Here is a 20,118-nt window from a genome sequence, read left to right as displayed (position 1 = left end):
CTGAACTAACTGCTTTGAATGAGGGGGCTAGTGCCGTGCTGTTTTTGTTGTGATTGTCTGCACATTTTCAATAGATCTTATATAGATTTAGTTTTAATTCTGATGTTCAATTGATTGTTTAATGATTGGTCCCCCCCCTCCCCGGCGCACATGTTTTTAGCTGTTATTTTATCTGTAAACTGCTTTGAGTCGCTGTTAGCGTAAAGACAGCGCATAAAACAACAACAGGCACTCACAATACACGCTTGCGGGGCGTCCTTCTGCACACTTTTAGGACTTTGTCGGTATACACCGTGGCAGAACACAGCAAGATACAACAGGCGCTTTTAACTTGCCGATGTTCTAACCTCTGCCCCGCCCCCCGCTTTATATCCTCAGATCTCTATCATATCTGGAGGACGACACCGTTGGCATAGGTAACACACGATCTTTTCTTTCCCCATTTAAAATGGGCAGTAGGGATGGCCAACGGGGCGCGGCAGTTGTTCACAGAGCCTGGTTGCTGCGGGACGAGACGAGCCCCCATGCGCGGGTGACAAGAGCTGCAGGTTCAAGAAAAACCCTCCCTCCTTCCTTTCTCTCTTCCCTTTCCACCTTGCCCCCCTGCCCCGCCCCGCCCCGAAGGGGAACAGAGTTACTAGGCAGCTATTGAGTCCTTAGCGACGCCCGTCCCCGCTTCTCCCCCTCCTTTCCCTTCCACCCTCGTTTGGACCAATGGGAAGTGTTGGAAGGATGCGTGTCACAAAGGGCGAGGGCGGGATAGAAGCCTTGTGTGGGAGGGAAGAGCAGGAAGATGTTTCTCCCGGGCATTGGGGAGCAGCAGCCTGGGTATACTGGAGGCTCCCTCCCCTCCAGCCCGTCCTCTTCTCTTCCTCAGAGCTAACCTGCAGACAGGTGAGTAGCAGGTCTGGCAGCAGTAGGGCGAAGAAGAAGAAGAAGTCTACTAAGGAGCCACCAGCTTCCCAGAACACACAAACTGCCTGGGCAGGACACTTTGCCCCACTGCTCCCTGGCTGTTGCACACTGAGCAAAGAAGTAGTCGGAAGATGCTTACCTCACTTTAGGTGCTGGGCCAGTTATCCTCCAAGGAAGGATGGCTTCCTTGGAGACAGGGGGGTGCATCTGCCTTTGGGAAATGAGGCAAAGGGATGGAGAAACTGGTCAGGAGAAGCAGTCAAAAGAATGTGTTCTTGAGCCACCCCCAAATTAATAATAATCCACTGCACAGACCACAAAAGAGCCACTTACTTAATAGGTGGTAAGGATGCTGTAAAAAGGGGAGGGCAGAGGTGTGGAAAGTTATGGGAGGGAAAATAGGATATAGACATATGTAATATTAATTGGGAGCAGGGGGTGCTGGAAAACAGCTTTTCATTACCTTTATTGTCAAGTTTAGGTCATGAAGAAATGTAGAGGTGTGGGATTTAAGTAACAGAAGGAATATAATTTGCTTAGGTGGGAGGAGGATTTGCTGCCATTTGAACATCTTCACCACTTTCTCCACCTTATTCTGTTTCCAAGACCTAAATATGCGCTGGATGTGAAAATGAATAAATCTTAGTAGTGTGCCTGGAACAGAGTAGCAGAGTTCATTTTTAAAAGAAGAATCACGCCTCAGGAAAAGCACAATATAAGTGCAGACATTAATCCATTGCGCAGTGGGTAGGATTGTGCTCTCATGCTTAGTAATAATAGTTGTAGTTGTAGCAGTATAGTTATTGTTATTTAGATGTCTTAAGCCCATTCTGTTCCCAAATACTGTAATAAAATAATAATGTAAAAAATAAAAGACAAACTCTTTATCAGTGTAAGAACACATCCTCAGTCCGTGCCCAGTGGAAGAAAAATGCATGTTGGAGAAAGAGAAGTAATATTAATGAACTAGATAAAGGTTAAAGGGCAGCAGATAACACAGAACAGGTACAACAGGAAAATTACAGTGGATGAAATGTATTGGGAGAGTCTCCAATTTTCATCATTTCTGACCATTGGTCATGTTGGCTGATGCTGATGCGTGCTGGAGTCCAGCAACAACTGAAGGGCCACAGGTTCCACATTCCCAGTTTAAAGGATGGAGTTAGCTTATTAGCAGGTGGTATGAGAGGGCTATTGCAGAGGGAACTGTGTGGTGGAAAGCCCTCAAGTAAACGTGAGAAAAATGCAAAGGGGCCACAACTGCACAATACGTTTTGTGAAGCAGTAAGGAGCCAGCACAGAATGGAATGTGATAAGAGTTCTCATAAAGAACTCATCCACTATGAGTACGTTAGAACCATTTGTCCTCTATGGGCTTGGAAGACAACCAAGAAAAAGCTGATGAAGGAAATATTTAGGTTGAAAATGAAGGTGTTTTTAAATAACCATCACCCTGCCTGATGAACTTAGAGAGGCATTGCTATATCCACAATCCACTCTTGTAACCAAAGTGAAGGTTACCTCCTCTGAATGGATTATTCTGTGTTTGTTACTGGATTGTGTATTATGCACGCTGAAGTATTTACATTAGATAGCAATGCATATTAGATTTCCACTAGCATACAATTAGGTAAGTGAAAAGGACAATAGACTGCAAGTCAGCTTGCGGTCACTTGAGCCAATAATCTCTCTATGTGGTTACATTCTCCAAGGTGAGCTTTGAAGATAACTTCAGAAATGTTATTATGTTTTTTTCAAAAGACACTGTCAAAGAGCTCTCCTTGGGTGATCTCTTTTGCTAAGTATATTTGTTGCAAACCAGTGACTTCCATATAATTTTATATATATATATATATATATATATATATATATATATATATATTTGCTTTCGTATATATATATATATATACACACACACACACACACACACACACACACACATATATATATATATATATATATATATATATATATATATATATCTCCACCTGGTCAAGATTACAGTTGGCTATGCTATGTTGACTTTCCTTTACTATGTCATCACCATCAGTCAGGGCCAACATTGCAGAGCTTGATTTATATTTGTGGTGTACATATTATTTATATGTATATAAATAGTGGGTTTCCCCTGCTAGATATATAGGCAGACTACTCAGAAAGAGCCCCTGTATTGGGATTTGCTTGCAAACGTCTCACTTCTGGGATTGTGAAAACAACTGCACATGCACTTTGACACAATGGGCCAGTGCAACTGGCTGTTAACTGGAAGGTTGGTGGTTTGAGCTCACCCAGGGATGGCTGTGGGCTGGATTCCTTCATTGCAGGTGGTGGGACCAGATGACCCTCAGGATCCCTTCCAACTCTTCTCTTCTATTATGATTCCTGGCAGGGGGTTGGACTCGATGGCCCTTGTGGTCTCTTCCAACTCTATGATTCAATGATTCTAGGATTCTAGGACATGGATTGTGCAAAATAGATGTGGGAGAGAGAATCCATTTTGTACCAATTAGCCCTTGGAATTAGCCCAAAATACAGCATACTATGTGTGGACATCCTTAAGAACAAGGTCCATCTCCTTCAGCATTCTGAATTGAGAAGCAGCTCTGGCTCCAGTTGCTGCACCTCAGCATTCCAGGGTGGGAAATAAAGAAAATCCCATATGCCTGAAACTTCCCCATCTCCCCTTACTTATATTGCTGTCAGGATGCTGTCAGCAGCTCCCAGCTGGTTGCCCAGGAAAGTATAAAGACAAGGAAAAGTTTCTTACAGTCCTTTTGTATTTCAATCTTTACAGAGAGAGGCTATAGAACCCAGCCTCTTGGATAATGGCATTGGCATGAGTGAATCCCCACCTACCACCTCTCCCATTTCCTCATTCGTCATCCTCATCATCTCCTCTATGGGTGCTGCTAAGCGCCCTCTGTCTTTGAGCTCTTTGCTCTCCTACTTTTAAGGCTCTCCGGGTTCTGGAAGATGGAGGGTCTGGAATGCTTTCTAATGACAGGTGTTGCTCTGGCTCTCCCATGATTTCCCAACCTCCCCTCTCATCTGCCTCTGAGCTGCAACCTCCCTCAAGCCCCTGTTGTAAATCTATAATGTCTTCCTCTTCCTCCCCCCGAAAGGGTCAGGATGGGGAGGTGGTCTCCACCATTCCTTCTCTGCCTAGTCCCTGACAACTGCAATCTCTTATCCCCCCCCATTGCCCACAATTCCCTCATCTGCAATACTTACACTTTGTCATTGCTGCATCTATTGTCATTGCCATTGATGCAGTGAGATAACTAGGTAAGAAAGTGACTCATTCAATAACACCTTGTGAACTTCATAGCTGAACGGGGATTTGAACCTGGGTTTCCCACAAACAAGTCTAATAACATGCTACAGTGGGGTCTGTAAGATGGCAGGTGTAAACCCCACTAATGAGACTAGTAGAATAGGCTTGTTAATTCAGTGTCCTAAAGCAAAAGAGGTGCTCTATCTCTCTCCAGATTAACCCATTGTTTTTCTATGAATTTGCATTAAAATTGGGTTCATCATGGGACTGACCACCTTGTTGCCATGAGAGCTGCAATGGAACTGGACCAGAGGTGTGTTTGTCCTCTTTGGAGAAGTTGTTTGTATGAAATGCACCACTTTCTGTTATACCAAGCAAAATGCTGCTATAGTTGGGTGCATAGTGGTAAGAAAAGCAATATATGGGGGTCATGGTTGCTTAGACACTCATAGACATGAACCCTCTCTAGACTACCTGCACAAGTGTTCATTAAATGTGTTTTATTTTTCTAGCTCTTCTTTGATATAGGAAACTTGATTGGATAGACATTTTCAATCATGGAGCTTGTAGGCTCCACCTTGACGGCAACATATGCCCATCCAAGACCAACGCCCTCAAATTTTCTGCCGGCCATCAGCACCATGGCATCGAGCTATAAGAACAGATTCCCTCACTATGCCCTGACCCACAGCTTGAGCCTTCCTTGGAGACCTAGTGCCTATTACAAAGTCGCTGCTATCACTCCAACTTTGGCCCCCTTCTCCAAGAGTTCTCAAGGGCTCACGCCATGCAACATGCTCCCCTATGTTTCCAACAGAACAGCACTCTTCACTAGGTACACTCCCGAAGACTGGTATAGAGCTAACCTAACAAATTTCAAGGAATCAGAGGCATCACGCCACAATGCCGAGAGGTTGAGAGTGGACACTTCCCGGATGATTCAAGACAAGGACCAGCAGATAAGGAAAACCCAAACGGAATCAACAAGAAATCTAGGAGAACGAGTCAATGACATCATATTTTGGAAATCAGAGCTCAACCACGAGATTGATGGAATGATTGGGGAGACAAATGCTCTTTCAGATATGAAGAAACGACTTGAAAGAGCCATATTAGAAACAGAAGGGCAACTCCAGGTAAACAGGCAGATGGTGATGATTATTATATTAATACCCCACCCATCTGGCTGGGTTGCAGTAATGCGTGGGTGGTGCTGTGGGTTAAACCACAGAGCCTAGGGCTTGCCGATCAGAAGGTCGGTGGTTCAAATCCCTGCAACAGGGTGAGCTCCCATTGCTCAGTCCCTGCTCCTGCCAACCTAGCAGTTTGAAAGCACGTCAAAGTGCAAGTAGATAAATAGGTACCGCTCCGGCAGGAAGGTAAATGGCGTTTCTGTGCACTGCTCTGGTTCACCAGAAGTGGCTTAGTCATACTAGCCACATGACCTGGAAGCTGTATGCCTGCTCCCTCGGCCAGTAAAGCGAGATGAGCGCCGCAACCCCAGAGTCGTCCGTGACTGAACCTAATGGTCAGGGGTCCCTTTACCTTTACCTTCAGGCTAATAGGGGCCATGCAAACACAGCCATGCAAAACTCTGCTTAGGGTTCACCTGAACCCATTTGAGGTTATTAGGCAACGATCCAAATCATCAATATATGCTCTCTCTTTTGGCAAATGAGCACACCAGAGCTGTGTTAGGCTTAAGAAGCCTGCCTTTCAAACACCGGTACTCCTACTGCATCTATGGCTGGGCTTCGCGGCTGAAGTTCAAACCGTGCATTTCCTAGACATCTGAAGGCAGCCCTGTTTCTGGAAGCTTTTAATGTTTTATGTATTTTTCCTTTATATTTTGTTGGAAGCCGTCCAGAGAGGCTGGGGCAACCTAGCCAGATGGGCAAGGTGTTCTTGTAACAGTGATAAGTTACTGTTCTTGTTTTATTCCATAATATACTACTTTATACCACTTTACATGTTAAAAACAGAGAAAGATAACTTTCACCATTTTCCCCTGTAATGTCAAACAGGTAGCCCAGGAATGTCTGCTTCACCGAGAGAAGAGGATGGGCATTGACCTTGTTCATGATGATGTGGAAAAACAACTAATGACAGTGAGTTGCCCGTTTAGTACATAACATGAAATTTGTAGTTTTTAACTGTGGGCTAGTGGTATGTTGTATAGTAAGTAGCTTTGAACATATATGCAAGTGTTTGTTTATAGCAGGGTTGGGAAGCCTTTGTTCTGTGAGATGCCATTGGACCTCCAATTCCCATCAGCTCCGGCCACCATGGCTAGTGGTCACATATGATGAGAGTTGTGGTCCAGCAGCATCTCTAGAGAACTACAGGTTCCCCACTCCCAGTTTGTATCCTGACCTTTAAAACAGGGGAGGTCTCGGAGTCTTAAATGTGGTCTGCACAAGGCCAGATTTAGGTTTGATGAGGCCCTAAGCTACTGAAGGTAATGGGGCCCTTTATATGTCCAGCTGTCCTTTGTCAACAACTAATTGTCAGTGTTTTTTGTTGTTGAATATATGCTATATGGTAATTTATGGACCTAATAGGTATATAAAGCCATTTTATTTGTTTTTTATCTTATATTTTGGAAATGCACATCCAGTTTTTTTCTTTAATTTTTTTGGTGCCCCCAAGAGAGTGGGGCCCTAAGCTATAGCTTGTTTAGCCTATACGTAAATCTGGCACTGGGTCTGAACGGTGTTGTCCTTGTCATCTCTTTCTCCAGCTGTTAACAATACTGTGGAAGAGAGGAGGAGCATTTCAGTGTACTTCACTTAAATGCTTGTCTTCAGGGTCAAGAGCAGGTACAGAATAAAAAAAGTCAGGAATATCCACATCAAGCCTTTGCTGGCTACACAGAGGTAACTTCACATTAACCTCAGCCATTGAAAGTTGAGGAGTGGAGGCATATGAGAAATAAGCATGGAAATAAGTGTAGCATCCTATTACAAGGGATAAATGCCCAGCGAGTATATTGCTATAGTGCTGCATGTTGAAATATATTTTTAGTAGAGAGGCAACTAGTATGGAAATGGAGGATAGAAAAGTACTGACTAGGCAGTCCACCATCCGAATCAGTTCAGCAGCAGCCTGTCTGTGATTTATTTTTGTTCTTCCAGTAGTTCCTGGACAGTATTTAGGAACCTCGCTGGAGCCCAATCAGGCAGGAAGAACAATTTTGTATTTATCAGTGCTAACCTGGATGTGCCTCCCAGCCTTGCTTTCCATGGTACATCCTGCCTCTTAGTCTTCCTGTATTTGCACTGCCTTATCTCCAGTGTTTACTTCTTCATCCACCACCACTAGTGTTCCTTGCCACATTAACTGTCTGCTTATCTTTCATTTTCTTCCTGTGACATCTTTTCCCTGTGATCTCTGATAAAGATTTGTCCTATAATTACTGATTCCCCTCAAACATATGGTACATGCATACAGTGCTAGTCCTGCTGAAGAGCATTGAGCTCAGATTCTGGATCAGGAACTTCTCAATGTAGCTCAGTTCTGGCCCACCCTTGCTGACTATTGAGGTGCTTCAGGTCTTCTGCATGGTGTTTCCTTCATCACAACATTTCCCGGCAAGAAAGGTAATTGGGCAATGCAGAGTCCCTTCTCACAATGTTATTTTAAAATCCTCCGTCACCTCCCATGATCATCGATGGAAGATTTCACACTGACGTCAATAACAGCAGCACCAGCCCATTTCCAAGCCATCAATGTTCCTGCCACTCTGTCCAGAGCACAAATTTTGTTCCCTTAGAAATAGCACCGGCCAAGCCCTACTGTCATTTGTTCCAAGGTGCTTATTAGCTCATGAAAGCAAGCAACCTACAGCACAGCTGGATGCCACAAGCTATCTGGAGGATGCTGTCATCCAAAGGAAATAAGGAGTTTCCAATAGGGAGCGCCACATGGAAAAATCCAGTCCTTGGGAGCTGCCTGTTTCTTCATTTGCCAGAGCCAAGGCATGTGGGTATCAGGAGAGCTTCAGACATTAAATGTGTTTCTGGAAACCAAAGTCAAGCAAAATTGACTCTGGTTTGCTGAGAATGTATCACAGACAATTAGACAAATCCATAGACAATAAGGCTACCAAAGGCTACTAACCATGATGATGGTTCTACTCCCAATGTTGCAAGCAGTATGCTTCTAAATGCCAGGTGCTAGAAACCACAGAAGGGAAGAGTACTGCTGCACTCAGGTCCTGCTTGCAGGTTTCCTGGGAGCATCTGGTTGGCTGCTGTAAAAATAGGATGCTGGACTAGAGGGCCAATAGCCTGATCCTACATAAGGACTGTTCTTGTGTTCTTAAGTGGATAGTAAAGGAAGAAACATAGAATCATAGAATCATAGAATCATAGAGTTGGAAGAGACCACAAGGGCCATCGAGTCCAACCCCCTGCCAAGCAGGAAACACCATCAGAGCACTCCTGACATATGGTTGTCAAGCCTCTGCTTAAAGACCTCCAAAGTAGGAGACTCCACCACACTCCTTGGCAGCAAATTCCAAGGAGTGTGGTGGAGTCTCCTACTTTGGAGGTCTTTAAGCAGAGGCTTGACAACCATATGTCAGGAGTGCTCTGATGGTGTTTCCTGCTTGGCAGGGGGTTGGACTCGATGGCCCTTGTGGCCACATGTGTGCAAGGTTCTCTCCCTGTACTAACCACCACTGCTCAGGAAAAGATCTATAGGCTAGTTTGCTCATTCACCTTTTGTAACAAACACTGGATTGGTTACAGTTTGGATTTCTTTGCACAGTCAAGAAATTGGCTATGCCCAATGTATTGAAAATGAGAAGCAGAATCACTTTCATCACTCCTGTTTTGGGGACCAAGCCTTCTGTATGAACAGATAGCAAATGGCCCATCTGTCTTGTTACATTAGCATTAAAATTACTAGCCTTAATTTATATGTTGAATTTCTGGCAAGCTTCTCAAAGGAACTTACAACATGTATGCTCAGAGATATAATATATCATGAAATGCAATTATTATACAATGTAAAGGGTGAAAAGAATTAAACATGGCAAGAGTTAAAATTAGAAAGCTCTAGTCAGTTATTATAAGGGACGCGGGTGGTACTGTGGTCTAAACAACTGAGCCTTAGGCTTGCCGATCAAAAGGTCAGTGGTTCGAATCCCAGCGACGGAGTGAGCTCCCATCCTGCCAACCCAGCAGTTCGAAAGCACACCAAAAAGTGCAAGTAGATTAATAGGTACCACTCCGGTTGGAAGATAAACTGCATTTCTGTGTGCTGCTCTAGTTTCACCAGAAGTGGCTTAGTCATGCTGGCCACATGACCCGGAAAAACTGTGGAGCAGACAAACGCCGGCTCCCTTGGCCTGTAAAGCGAGATGAGCGCCGCAACCTCAGAGTTGTTCACAACTGGACTTAACTGTCAGGGGTACCTTTATCTTTACCTAGTCAATTATTGCAAATATCAAGGGGGGAACGGCTCTCCAGTCCAAAAGAATACTTCTGATGACTCAAGTTATTCTGAGCATGCAGTGGTCTTAAGAAGACCTTGTATTACCAGTCTGCAAATTGAGTCTCTTGCAGAAGGGAATTCCAAAATGTGAATCCCTGCAGTGCCCACCTACCAATCTGACCCAACAAATAGAAAGGAATTTTCGTTTGTCCTTTCCAAACAATCTTAAAAGAGAGGACACTTACTCTTTTACTGGAACAGGGATAGCCAATGTGATGCCCTGCAGATGTTGCTGGACTTCAGCTCCCAGTTGCTCAGCCAGTATGTCCAATGGTCAGTGATGATACAGTTTTGTATTCCAGCAACAACAGGAGAGCGCAACATTGATTACTCCCATGCTAATAGAATGGCAAACTACTAACCATCTTGAATTGCATTTTTCTTCCGATGCTTGAGGAGGCCATAAAGGAGTGGATCTTAAAGCTGTAATTCACATTATCCTTCATTAATCAAGGGAAATGTTGACAGGATTTTTTGCTATTGTAACTTGATCAGGAGGTTGACGTCATCCTATCATGCCAAGAGAGAATGAGAAGATACCTGGGTAAGACAGCGGCCCAACTTGCGTAAGGAAAATTTTAATCTCCACCTTTCTCAAAAGATCTTTAAAAACAAATTTTGATGCAAGCACCTCATCCGTTTTCCCTGTAGTGCAACTTGAGGGGGAGAAAAGTCTCCAATATGCTTCTTGGCCTTTTCATTCAACAAGACCAGAAAGAAACCAAATGTCTGGGAGAGTTACAAAATTGCCTTCTAAACATACATACTAAAAGGCAGATGTGCAAGATTAAAGAGGACCCTGGAAGTTAGCTTTTTACCTAGGGGGATAATGGAAATTCCCTATGGGAGAACAGCTTGCCAAATCCAGTGTGCATGCCACCTTATAGGAACAGGGAACTAAAAGAATGTGAAACTATGGTTTACAAAGCTGGCTTGGTTCCATTAACCATAGTGAAGATTAACCACAGTTTTAGGGTTCAGACATAACACTTAACTGTTTAATGGAAGCAGAAGCTTTTAATCTCTTCCATGTAGCCGTGCCAGAGGGGAAGGGGGGATGCATATACCCAGGGCTCACGGGCTTGTACTCATCACACTAAGCTTAGTTTTGCATGATGTCTGAATCCAGCCAATCAGAAGGGATAGATATAGCAGAGAGAAAGGCAAGGGAAATCAGGACAATAAATAATCTCCAGCAGCCCAAAAAGCTACCCTGATAGCAGTGCACAGATTTGATCCAGATGTGTCTCCACATATACTGAACTTGTTAAGTTTTACAAGAGACATCTGCCTCTCATTGCTAAAGTGAACTGCTTTTCAACATTCCCAATTATGGTTACTGTTGAAAAAAGTGAAGTGCAAAAATACAGATTTTTTTTAAAAAATATTCATATCCTGCTCCTAGGTGGGACTCCCAGTGGTCTCCCATCCAGATTATTGAAGCTTGTTTTAGTTCAATATAAAGCAGCTGATGTTCTCCTTCATCAGACCCACATTTTAAAAAATGATATAGATACCATAAAATTAGTCAACAAGTTTTAACTATCTATCCTACAAAGTATAACATTTTCTAATTCAAAAATTCATGTTCTGGAGTGTTGGATTAGTGGTTAGATGTGGGTACACAGTGGGTACATGTGTGTATGCACATCACATGTGTGCTTGTGCTTGTGCTTGCTGCAGCATTTGCAATTTCATCTGTGCCAAATATCCACCTACATGTAACTTTGGTATGGAATTAGCACTTTGGTGGAATTGAAATGTTTGGCTATATGATGGTGTAAAACAGGGGGAGAGGGGAGCCTCGGGTCTATGAGGGTGAATGCAGACCTCCAAGCCTCTCTATTTTGCCTTCTGGAGTCCCCCCACCACTCCTCAGCCGCCCACCCCTACTGACCAACTTTTGCACCCACCTGGAGCACTTCTTCCTAGCTTGTATGCATCCTTGCTCTCTGATAATGTTTCCCTGGATGGCGGACAGATAAGGCCGAGTGTAAAGATACCAGCCTACTGCACAAAGCTAACATTTACACTCATTGCTCTGTCAAACTTTGGCCCCACCCACCCACAGGTATGTGGTCCCCAGAAGGGAAAGTGGTCCTCAATCTCAAGAAAGTTCCACACCCTTGCCATAAAGTCACTTGAAAGCGAGCAATGTGCTTCTTCGGCTCAGCCCTAGTAATAATGTACGGAATCGTCTTAAGTTCTTCTGCCTGAATGGTCAGTGTCTAACCAGTCAGACACTGCATGAGATGTTAACTTCTTTACAGAAGATTTACTGTCTATAGAGAAACCATATCTATGTTCCAAGTGCAAAATGTGCTGTCTCTACAGGAGATGAATGCATGGTGTAAGGCCAGGAATATAACCTCTGGCTTGTGCCCTAGTACACATGATGATGATGTATGCAGTCAGATCTGCCAATACAATACTGGAGTTCTTTATCATAGGAATGCCATAAACATGAAGCAAGGATTTAAAACTGAACATCTTACCATTGTCATGAAGGGGAAATAGAAGGTTGAGAAGGTGGTCTTGGGGGTGTGTGTGGCTATTTATGTTGTGACCACTCAGGTTCTTTTCCCTTGAGCATCTTTTGACCCATTTTATTACAGAGCCAATAGAGCAGCCCAGCATGAACTGGAGAAAGACCTGAGTGACAAGCAAGCAGCTCAACGAATCGATGACAAGTGCCACCATCTCAGGAACACATCTGATGGCATTTCCTTTTATCGAGGCGTTGAGCGAGTTGATGCCACGTAAGTATCACCTGGAGCTTGGTGTACAAGCACCAGATCTAGCTGTAGAAGGCATGTCAACAGAAACAAGTATTGTGCTACAGCTGACACTGGGCGATGTCAGGTTTCCTCTGATATCTCATCCATGAAGACCATCGCCTGGTACAGATGATAACACATGTGTGTTTGAGCCCCAAACTAGTTTGGGAGCATAGAACTGTAGAGTTGGAAGGGACCCTGAAGATCATCTGGTTCAACGCATGAATATGCAGCTGTCCCTTACAGGGATCGAACCTGCAACCTTGGTGTTATCAGCAACCATGCTCTAACCATCTGAGCTGTCCTAAGCAACCATCTGTTATTCACTCTATTTCCAAAGATCAGGCTGTAAGTGCTGTTGCGTATGGCACAATCCATGCACAAGAGGGGAGGTATCAGTAGGCTTGGGATAGCCCCAGGTTTGCAGAAGGGTGGGTTGCTCAGTAGCCACAGTAGCCTGCTCAGTAGCCACAGAATGCTGGCTGGCTGTTGTGGGTGTGGAGGCAAAATGTGGGTGGGAGGGGAAATGGAATGGAGACACAAATGCAACGTTAGTGTTTCTGGCTTCTGCTTTTTCTTCTTCTTCATTTAAACCCCTTTCCCTCCCTATTTCCCATCCCGAATTCCACAAGTAATCTAAAAAGATGCTCCAGAATTAGCATCCAGAAAATCTACTTTAAAGCAGTTACACTTGTTTAAAGAACAAAACAAAAGTTCAACTAGTACTCGTGGAAATGTTAAAACGTGCAATATTTTGCAAATGTAGCTGGTATTCCTTCTGTATCCTCCAAGCTTTATTATTTCAGGAAGTCCCATGCAAACGATGTGTACAAACTCTTTTGTTTGTCTCTTTTTGTGCTTTCCCAGGATTTCTGTGCCAGAATCCTGGGCCAAGTTTACTGATGATAACATTATGCGCTCCCAGAGTGAGCGGGCTGCCTCCGGCAAACTCCGGGATGATATTGAAACGCTGCTTGTGACGACTGCCAATGAGATGTGGAACCAATTCAACAAAGTGAATGTCGCCCTTACCAACCGCATCTCTGAAACGGCTGATGCCAAAAACAAGATCCAGGCCCATCTGGCTAAGGTGGGATTCATTTCCAAACTTTCGATTTGGGGTTAACTGCCTTCCCCTGACTCCTTGCATGAATTGTCTGGAGATAAGCCAATGTTGTGCCCCCCAGATGTGTCTGGACTACAGCTCAAGGCATCCAAAACTGTTGGCTAGGCTGGCTGGGGTTGGTGGGAGTCCCAATCCGACACCAGGACTGCACGTGATTGGCTACTGTTGCTCTTCCTTGTGCCTGCTATCAGCTTGTGACACACACCACAGCCTTCTCCAGCCTACTGCAGATCTGCTACAAATCCTTGATTCTATGTGCCCAGCACTGAAAGCACAATAAATTGCATAAGAAATGCATGATGCCTTCACAAGGCATCCCACACACCTGTGCAACAGTATATACAGCTAGGGCTGCAGTTCTGTAGCCCTGAACAATAAGCTATCATTGTACTGAGCAATTTTGGGTGGGGAGTAAGAAGCCTAAATCCAACCTTTCCTCCACCAGCCCTCCAAAACATCAACATGATTCCTGCTTATTTTACAAGGCATGTTTCAAATGGATTTATGTTTTGTGTCCTATTTTATGGATTAAGGCAGCATTTGAGTGTGGCGTTGTCGTTAGAGTGTAGAATTGGGAAGATCTGGGTTAAAATCCCAACTCAGCCACGAAACTCAATGGGTGCTGTTTAGTCATTCCCTAGTTGTCAGACTAACCAATCTCACAGGGTTGTTCTGGGAATAAAACTGTTGTCTGGAGGGGGGGGAGGTGTGTGCTGCTTGGTTAAATGTACACTTACCTGGAAGCAAGTCCCATTAAACTCAGTGGGGCTTAGACATGCACAGGATTGCATTTTTTATTCCTTGAATTTCACTATAAAAAACAACATTTTCTGGAACAGAAAGGGGTACTGTCCAGTCTGTTGAGGAGGTCTGTAATCTTCTGGTTCTCTGTATTAACAGGGGCAGCCTAATGGTACATTCTTATAGTTAAATTATGGATCTTGCTCCCACAATAAATAGGGATGACCACCAACTTAAATGGCTTTGAAAGGGCCTCGGACAAATTGCGGGAGGATAAGGCTATCAATGGCTGGTAGTCATTATGCCTATGGTTTATCTCCACTGTTGGAAGCAGTATCCCAGTTGCTGATTAACAACAGCAGGAGAGGACTCTTATGCTTGTGTCTTGCTTGTGGGCTTCCCACATGCATGTTTTTGGCTACTGTAAGAACAGGATCCTGGATTAGATGGGCCATTGGCCTGATCCAGATGGACTTTGACAGCTACATGCAGAAAATATATTTAAAGGGAGACAGCAACACTTGGTGAAGGTCCTCCCTTTTCCCCCTGGGTGAGCAAAGTGAGATAATGAATTGATGTGGCTTTTAGATTGTTTAATCTCGGAAACATAGAGCTGGAAAGAGTCCATAGAGAGTTCATGCCTTGAAGAGGGGCTCCTCCCCCACAACATGGGGGTTGTGGGAGAGTGGAAGAAGAGAAAAAAAACCATGTATTTTTAAGCCTCCAGTGTTGAAGAATCCATAGTCTCTCCAGGCAGCTTTTTCCATAGTAAATCTGTTATTGCAATTAAAAAGTTCTTCTTGAATGTTCAACATAAATCTTCTCTTTCATCCTTTCCTGAGAAGCACAATATTTGTTTTTTCTTGTTCCCCAGTCTTCTTTCTGGTCAGCTAAACATGCCATATTCTTTCACTCTGTCCTCAAAAGAACTCATCTCCAAGTTATGGGCATAGCCAGGATTTTTGTTAGTGGGTGCAGAACCTCAGATATGTATTGAGGACAACAGATTGGGGCAGACTGTTCTATGCTGTATATTTCTTGAGATGAGTATCCTCATTATTCTTGGGGATCCACTGCTTTTAGAGAGTTATTCAAGGGGCTTTCAGATGGAAGACCATTGAGTCAATGAGTCACTGCACTAAGTCTGGGGAACTCTATTGAGTCAACACACCAGCTTCTGGATGGATTCAGGTTTTATTACAGAAGTGCAATAATAAAAAAACATGCAGTGGGGGAAATCTCTACTAATGTACATTCTGTATTTAAGACAGGAAGACATTTGTTGTTGGGTTTTCAAACCCCTTATTCCTCCAACTTGCAGACTCTACAAGAAATCTTTGAGACAGAGATGACTATAGAAGCACTTCGTAAGGCCATCAAGGACAAAGGGTGTTCCTTGAAGGTTGCCCAAACACGTCTGGATGAGCGCTTGCGTAGACCCAACATAGAACTCTGCCGGGACTCTGCCCAATTACGGTAAGCAAAGGCAGCCATCTTGCTTCATTGTGGGGAAGGCGGGAATGTGATGCTGTTTGATGAGTCTCATAAATTGCTACAGCCTTCCATGCCCTTTGAAAATAAGAACATAGGAATCAGCCACATACTACAGTACAGGAAAATTGTTCATCTTACCCAGTATTGTATCTTCTGACAGACAGTGGCACTCCAAGAGATCTTTCCCATCACTTCATCCTTTTAACTGCAGGCACCAGAGACTAAACTTGTGGCATCCTGCATGCAGAACATGTGCTCTACTACTGAGCTACAATCCCTCCCTTGAGTAACCAGCCCTACTAGCTCTCCTTTGATGTCTACAGTCTTTTATGCCTAGAGGCATCAAGGGTCCAGCCACACATTTGGATGAAGTGCATTCATAAATCATCCATAGATGAATTAGCTCCCTGGGCTTATGGTAATAGTGCAATGACCTTCCACAAGGCCTTTGTACCTTCTCAGGAAACTTGTTGGAATAGTTTCCTTCTTCTTCCTCTGCTGGAAACAAAGCACTGAAACAAATTCTCCATCTGCTCTGGTGTGGTCTTGGGCCGTTATGACTGTCCCCTGCCATGCAATGTTGAAGGTGTCATCAGTGCTCACCAATATCAACAGGAACTTCAATCACACATCTCTTTGCAGGAGATGGGTCCTATTGCTAAGAATTAAAATGCTAGATTGTTTTTGTTTGTTTTCTGGAAACAACTAATCCTTTTGGACAGATGATGAAGGAGTATATTTACTCACATCATCTGTGAAAGCCAGAATATTTTCCTGCAGAAGTCCAGTTTGGTCCTGGGCCAAACAAGATGTAATGCACGTAATTTCATGTAGTGTTACCCCAACAACCCTTGCTTTAAACAGTAAATGCTGCTTCGGGGGAGAGACATGACTGGGACTGGATCAATGGTAGAGACTGAGAGGGGTGCTTAGGCTTTTCCACACCAGTGGTTTTGCAGCTTTTCTTTTTGTTATATGCACTTGTATGTCACCTCTAAATTAACCCTTATATCTCCACTTGCCATTAATTCAGCCAGCAAAGCCGACTAGTCCTCTGAACTTAATTGTCTATTTCAGGCATAGGCAAACTCGGCCCTCCAGATGTTTTGGAACTGCAACTCCCATGACCCCTAGCTAACAGGACTAGTGGTCAGGCATGATGGGAGTTGGAGTCCCAAAACATATGGAGCGCTGAGTTTGCCTATGCCTGGTCTACTTCATCACATTTTTTTTTGTGTGTGTGCACAGACTAGGAAGATATTAATCGGACCCAAACTCTGCAATTGATGTAGGGAGACACATAGGGTTAGATCCTGTCTAAGGCTGCACATCCACCTTCTTTCCCCTATTTTGATGGCTAAGTGATGGTAGTTAGGATGCAGTGCAGTTACCCCTCTACCAGCTAGATAAAAGCACAGCTCCAAATGGAACAACACTTGCTGGAGCTGATGCAGCAAAAAGAGGGGGGGTGCCCCACCTTAACATTTCTGCACTTTCCTAACCCTTCCTAGAGTTGCTCTTCTAGTTGCAAAGATTTATGTTAACTTCCTTAGTGGATTTAAGTGAGGCCTGTGAGCATCTAACTTATTCTGGATCTAACCCACAGCCAGAAGATGCAAGCGCATATTCAGGTTATCCTGACTTTCTGACTGGTTAGGTATTGTGAATGAATTCTAGATCAGCTGGTTCCATCTTATATAGCAGTAACAAAGAACGACTGTTTCTTCTTGCACATTTCCTCTGACCTCCTTGGACCGGCCACAGCTGGAGACAGGAAACAGGGCTAAATGGATTGTTCGTCTAAACCAACATTGGTATTCTAAGGTTCACTAACTGGAAACAAATGGGCCTCACCTTAGAGTGCCCCCTTGGTACACTGAGTGCTTTTATTTACATTTCATTTATTCACCACTCTTTAATTTGTGAATTCTGCTGGGTTTTGCCTACTCACATTAGTTGTCAGAGGAATGTGAACCCCATAAAAAAACACACTGACAAACCAGAATGCCAAAATGAGAACAGGAAACCACAACTTTCCATTCTTTCTTTTTTTTCTCTTTCCCCCCTAAGTGGTACAGCCTGTCGCATGGACTTATTCCGTAATTCACTCTAAAGTTTTGTCTTGCTCATTTCATGGGGGAAAGGACTATTTACGACTTTGCTAAAAAGTACTGTGCTCGCTCCCTAATGGAAAGAGAGCCTGCTGAGCTCTATCCTGAGCAAGGAGATCACAACTATTTTATTTTGTATTGAATGCCACCAAGAAGCAGACGGAAGATTCACTAGCCAACCCCTCCAGGGGTTGTTGAATTACAGCTCCCATCAACCCTGACCACTGGTCATGCTGATTGGGGATTTGGAGTCCAACAACATCTGGAGGGTACCGGTGTGGCTAGAAACATGGAAGGAGGACTCCCTAGAAAAATGGAAAGCGGAGAACTTGCTAACATTCTTTCTTATGTTCCATGCAGCCTTGTGAACGAAGTGTATGAAATTGATGACACCATCCAGGACCTTCAGCAGAGGCTAAGAGATGCAGAAGATACGCTCCAGGCACTGGTTCACACCAAAGCCAATCTAGAACATGACCTGGCTGTCAAAGCAAATACACTCTTCATTGACCAGGAGAAATGCATGGGGATGAGGAAGACCTTCCCCAACACAATGAGGCTGGTGGGATATACATAGGCTGGAGCTAACCCTCAAGACATTGCGTGGGGGGATGGGAAATTACTAAAGAAGTATGTCTAGGGGAGGTTTGCTCTGTTGCACTTTTATGAAATTTTGAGGTGTTTATTTTTGAAGATATGACTATATTTTCATTTATTAAAGCATGCTCTGCACACGAATTTAGCTATCTTCTATTTGATGTGTCTTCCCTGTTTTCTATACTGATGTTCTTTCCTTTATGGGATCTGCCTATGTCATGCAGTCCAATCCAATGCATGTTTTTACTTGGCAGTAAGCCCCAATGAGTTCGATGAAGCTTACTCCCAAGTAAGTGAGCATAGGATTGTGTCTTATGCCCTGATCGAATACAAAGAAAAGTGTGTGCAGAAGGGCAACTGCGTGCCTCTTTCCTTGAGTTGAGAGCTTGATTCTGAAGCTAGTCTGTTAGTATTCAGAACTGCCAATTGTCTGTTCATGGAGTGGACTGAGGAAGGGAGACTGAATCCAGCCTTATGTGCTCCCTTCCCTCCACCCAAGCAAATGATGGATTCTGAACACAGATTATCTGATTATTTTTTGTGTTTGTGCAGCGCAAGCTCCTGGACCAGACAGAGCCAGATCTTATTCTTGTCATCTCAGCCTAAAATTTTAGGCATCTCAAATTGCAACATTCCTTTGTTTTATTTGAATGGGGTAGATGGCACAAAGGTGTCTGAATTTTTTTAGCAATTAGTGTCATTCGGTGCTGATATATATTTTGTATTTTTAGGGACATGGAAAGATAAGCATGAATGATGTGACATCAAATAAAGAAACTTCCCAATATATACCGTCCTAAGCTATCAGACTTTTATGTCTATGTTTATCTTCATCATTTTCCTCACTCTATGGAAATTTCTGCATATCTGGTGTAATATTGTTATAACACTGTCTGTGCACCACCACACAGCAGAAGCATGTGCTTCAGTGACTGATGATACCTGGCAGCTCATCAGCACGGGCACCAAGGTAAATTTAGCAAAACTTCAGCTTGGATCCTCATGGAAACATTTTGCACTTACTATGTTGGCATAAACAATGAGGCATCTCAGAAGGGAGCTGAAGATATAACAGACTGGCCCGTCCTATTTTAAAAACAGTAAGCCCTTTCCATATGAGCTTACAAGCCCAGCTCATTTGGAGAGTGCAGCCAGAGTTATTTTGGTGGATTTGGATAGATACATTTGAAACTTAAAGGCTTCCACTTATAAATCCACCCTCTGTAATTAGAAATCGCCAACAAATCCCTTGATTCCCAAATGGGCCTATAATAAGTATAACATTCTGTAGACTGCTGTCATGCAAAGTAGCTAGGTTCTGTTGGGTTCTCAATAAGTCAGTTCTTCCTTGCTGAGACAATTCAAACAGCTCACATGTTGTTACACCTGCATATACTGGGCTCTATTCTGTGGGCACCACTTGCCACAATATGTCCAACAACATGTCTATCTAGTGCTATTTTTCTAGAAAAAGGGGTGCCAGAGCTCACTATGAATGCCTCCCATGTTCTCTTATAATGACCATGATGACCACCTGAGAGGTGCTGGAACTGAGTTCCAGTGAGTTCTGACTGGAATAAAAAG

At 43.7% G+C, this 20,118-nt stretch overlaps 1 protein-coding gene across 2 annotated transcripts; it reads left to right on the top strand.

Moving 5' to 3' along the window:
- Window positions 1-283: 283 nt before the first annotated feature.
- On the top strand, window positions 284-18,675 carry TEKT3 (tektin 3). Of its 2 annotated transcripts, none has more exons than XM_082213858.1 (8): window positions 284-416; window positions 4,702-5,325; window positions 6,214-6,297; window positions 10,184-10,254; window positions 12,304-12,447; window positions 13,333-13,555; window positions 15,654-15,808; window positions 18,298-18,675. In XM_082213858.1, the coding sequence occupies exons 2-8, from the start codon at window positions 4,747-4,749 to the stop codon at window positions 18,512-18,514; spliced, it is 1,473 nt and encodes a 490-aa protein (XP_082069984.1). In that variant the 5' UTR covers window positions 284-416; window positions 4,702-4,746; the 3' UTR covers window positions 18,515-18,675. The 2 variants fall into 2 exon arrangements, with proteins under 2 accessions (XP_082069984.1, XP_082069983.1); XM_082213857.1 differs by lacking the exon at window positions 284-416 and adding an exon at window positions 736-894.
- The last annotated feature ends 1,443 nt before the right edge of the window (window positions 18,676-20,118 follow it).

The sequence above is a fragment of the Podarcis vaucheri genome, assembly GCF_965113315.1.
Source record: "Podarcis vaucheri genome assembly, chromosome: 2".
NCBI lineage: Eukaryota > Metazoa > Chordata > Lepidosauria > Squamata > Lacertidae > Podarcis > Podarcis vaucheri.
The sequence above is the reverse complement of the archived record's forward strand: the minus strand, read 5'-3'. Positions and strand labels throughout refer to the sequence as shown.